Here is a 1,820-nt window from a genome sequence, read left to right on the forward strand (position 1 = left end):
TCCCTGGCTGCCGCCTCCGGGAAACAGGTGAGAGCCCCGAAGACGGGGTGGACACCCCGGGCAACCCTCGGGCAACCCTCGGGCACCCCGACGGCCCTGCTGCAGACCCTCACTTCTCCGCTGCAGACCCCTGCTTCTCCTCCAGACACCTTCCTCTGATTCCCTGTTGCAGACCCTCCGTTTCCCCAGCAGAGCCCCTGGCACCCCCGTTGCATACCCCCAGCTTCCCTGCTGCAGACCCCTCCAGTTCCACACTGGACACCCCAGTACCCTCAGCGCAGACCTCCAGTTCCTCACTGGACCTCCCCAATGTCCCTGTTTTGGACCCCAGTTGCTTGCTGCAGACCCCGGTTCCCAGACAGATCTCCCTGGTTCCCTGACAGATCCTCCAGTTCCCTGCCAGGACTGATCCAGTGACAGCCTGGGCAGCTGGGAGTGGGAAGGGGATACATCTCCCCCACAGTCCAGCCTAGCTGGGTGCTGGTGGAGGACGAGGAGTAGCTGCTGCCAGGGCAGAGGGCAGAACCCCTGGTGAAGCCCTCCAGGGCTCCTCCAGGGAACTGACCCAGCAGGAGGATGCCCTTATCCATACAAGGAGCCAGGGCTTGGAGGGACAAGAGGAAATATAACCCCCAGTGAGAGAGTGACCCAACTCAGCCTCCTCTGTGAGCTCCCCCAAAGACCTTTCCGTTGTCACTTTAGCAGTAGCCTCGCAGCATCCTCGCTGAGTTCAGCATAGCGTGCTGGAGAAGTGGGAAGGGAAGAGGAGGTGATGTGGTGCTTGGATGAGTTCATTCCCTGCCATGGCCAGGACAGCAGTCCCTTCCCCACACCGGGTAGATTTCAGCACTCTTCTGCTCTCCTTTATTCCACAGCCGCAGTGGCTGCGTAGCAGCTGTTGGAGCTGGGCTCTTTGGAAAGCGAGGGCTCCCCTTCTCCTCCAGTGTCCTGTATGTCTCTAATCTGCACACAGAGGTGTCTTAGAGAGACAGAGTGATGAGCCCCCAAAAGCCAAGAGGTAATTGTGGTCTCTCTCTCTTTCTCTCTCTTCTCCCCCAAGGAACTGGCCAAGTACTTTTTGGCAGAACTGCTCTCAGAGCCAAGCCAGACAGAAAATGAAGCCCTGGAGTCTGAGGACTTGTCCCGAGGGGCTGAGCAGGATGAAGTGAGACTGGAGCTGGAGCGCTCGGCTAACTCAAACCCAGCTCTGGCACCCCGGGAACGCAAAGCAGGCTGCAAGAACTTCTTCTGGAAAACTTTCACATCCTGTTAGCTTTCAAATCCCACCTCTCCTCCCCATCCATCCCTGCCTTCTTCCTAGCCCCCCGCCCTGAGCAGAACCTTCACCACAAGAGGCGAAGACTGTAAATACACAATCCACGGTTATGGTGAAATTAAAAAACAAGGAAAATTTGAGTTTGATTTCCAATCGTTTTAATAAAACTTTCTGTTCCAATTGTACATGATTTGCTTGAGTTGTGATTTCTGACTAGTTCTTTAATGACATGCACTCTGCAGCTCTTTCAGATGTACTATTTTTAATTCTTTGTTGCAATAAAGTTTATGTTTCAAATGGTGATGCTGAGACTTGGTGGTCAATAAGAAATCCTAAGTCACCTCTCAGGTTGTTTGCCTTTGAAATGTCACCCATCCATATCGGGAAGCAGCAGCAGCAAACAGCATCCACACGCATGCATATGCACAAACACACAATAGCTCTTAAAGTGATTTTTTTTTTTTTTTTTGCTGTGGTCTGACTAAGGGTCTTAGAGAAACAGTGGTATTTTAGACATCAAATCTCTGTAATTACAGCTGAGGCA

General features: G+C 53.0%; 1 protein-coding gene across 1 annotated transcript; it reads left to right on the plus strand.

Annotated features, from left to right (window-relative positions):
• Positions 1 to 6: 6 nt before the first annotated feature.
• On the plus strand, positions 7 to 1,579 carry SST (somatostatin; the record flags this gene model as incomplete). The annotated part of the gene is made up of 2 exons (XM_009875100.1): positions 7 to 27; positions 1,061 to 1,579. Coding segments are annotated over 2 exons (234 nt in total), but the record flags the coding sequence as incomplete, so codon positions are not given.
• Between the last annotated feature and the right edge of the window lie 241 nt (positions 1,580 to 1,820).

Source organism: Apaloderma vittatum, unplaced genomic scaffold, assembly GCF_000703405.1.
Source record: "Apaloderma vittatum isolate BGI_N311 unplaced genomic scaffold, ASM70340v1 scaffold7338, whole genome shotgun sequence".
NCBI classification, from domain to species: domain Eukaryota; kingdom Metazoa; phylum Chordata; class Aves; order Trogoniformes; family Trogonidae; genus Apaloderma; species Apaloderma vittatum.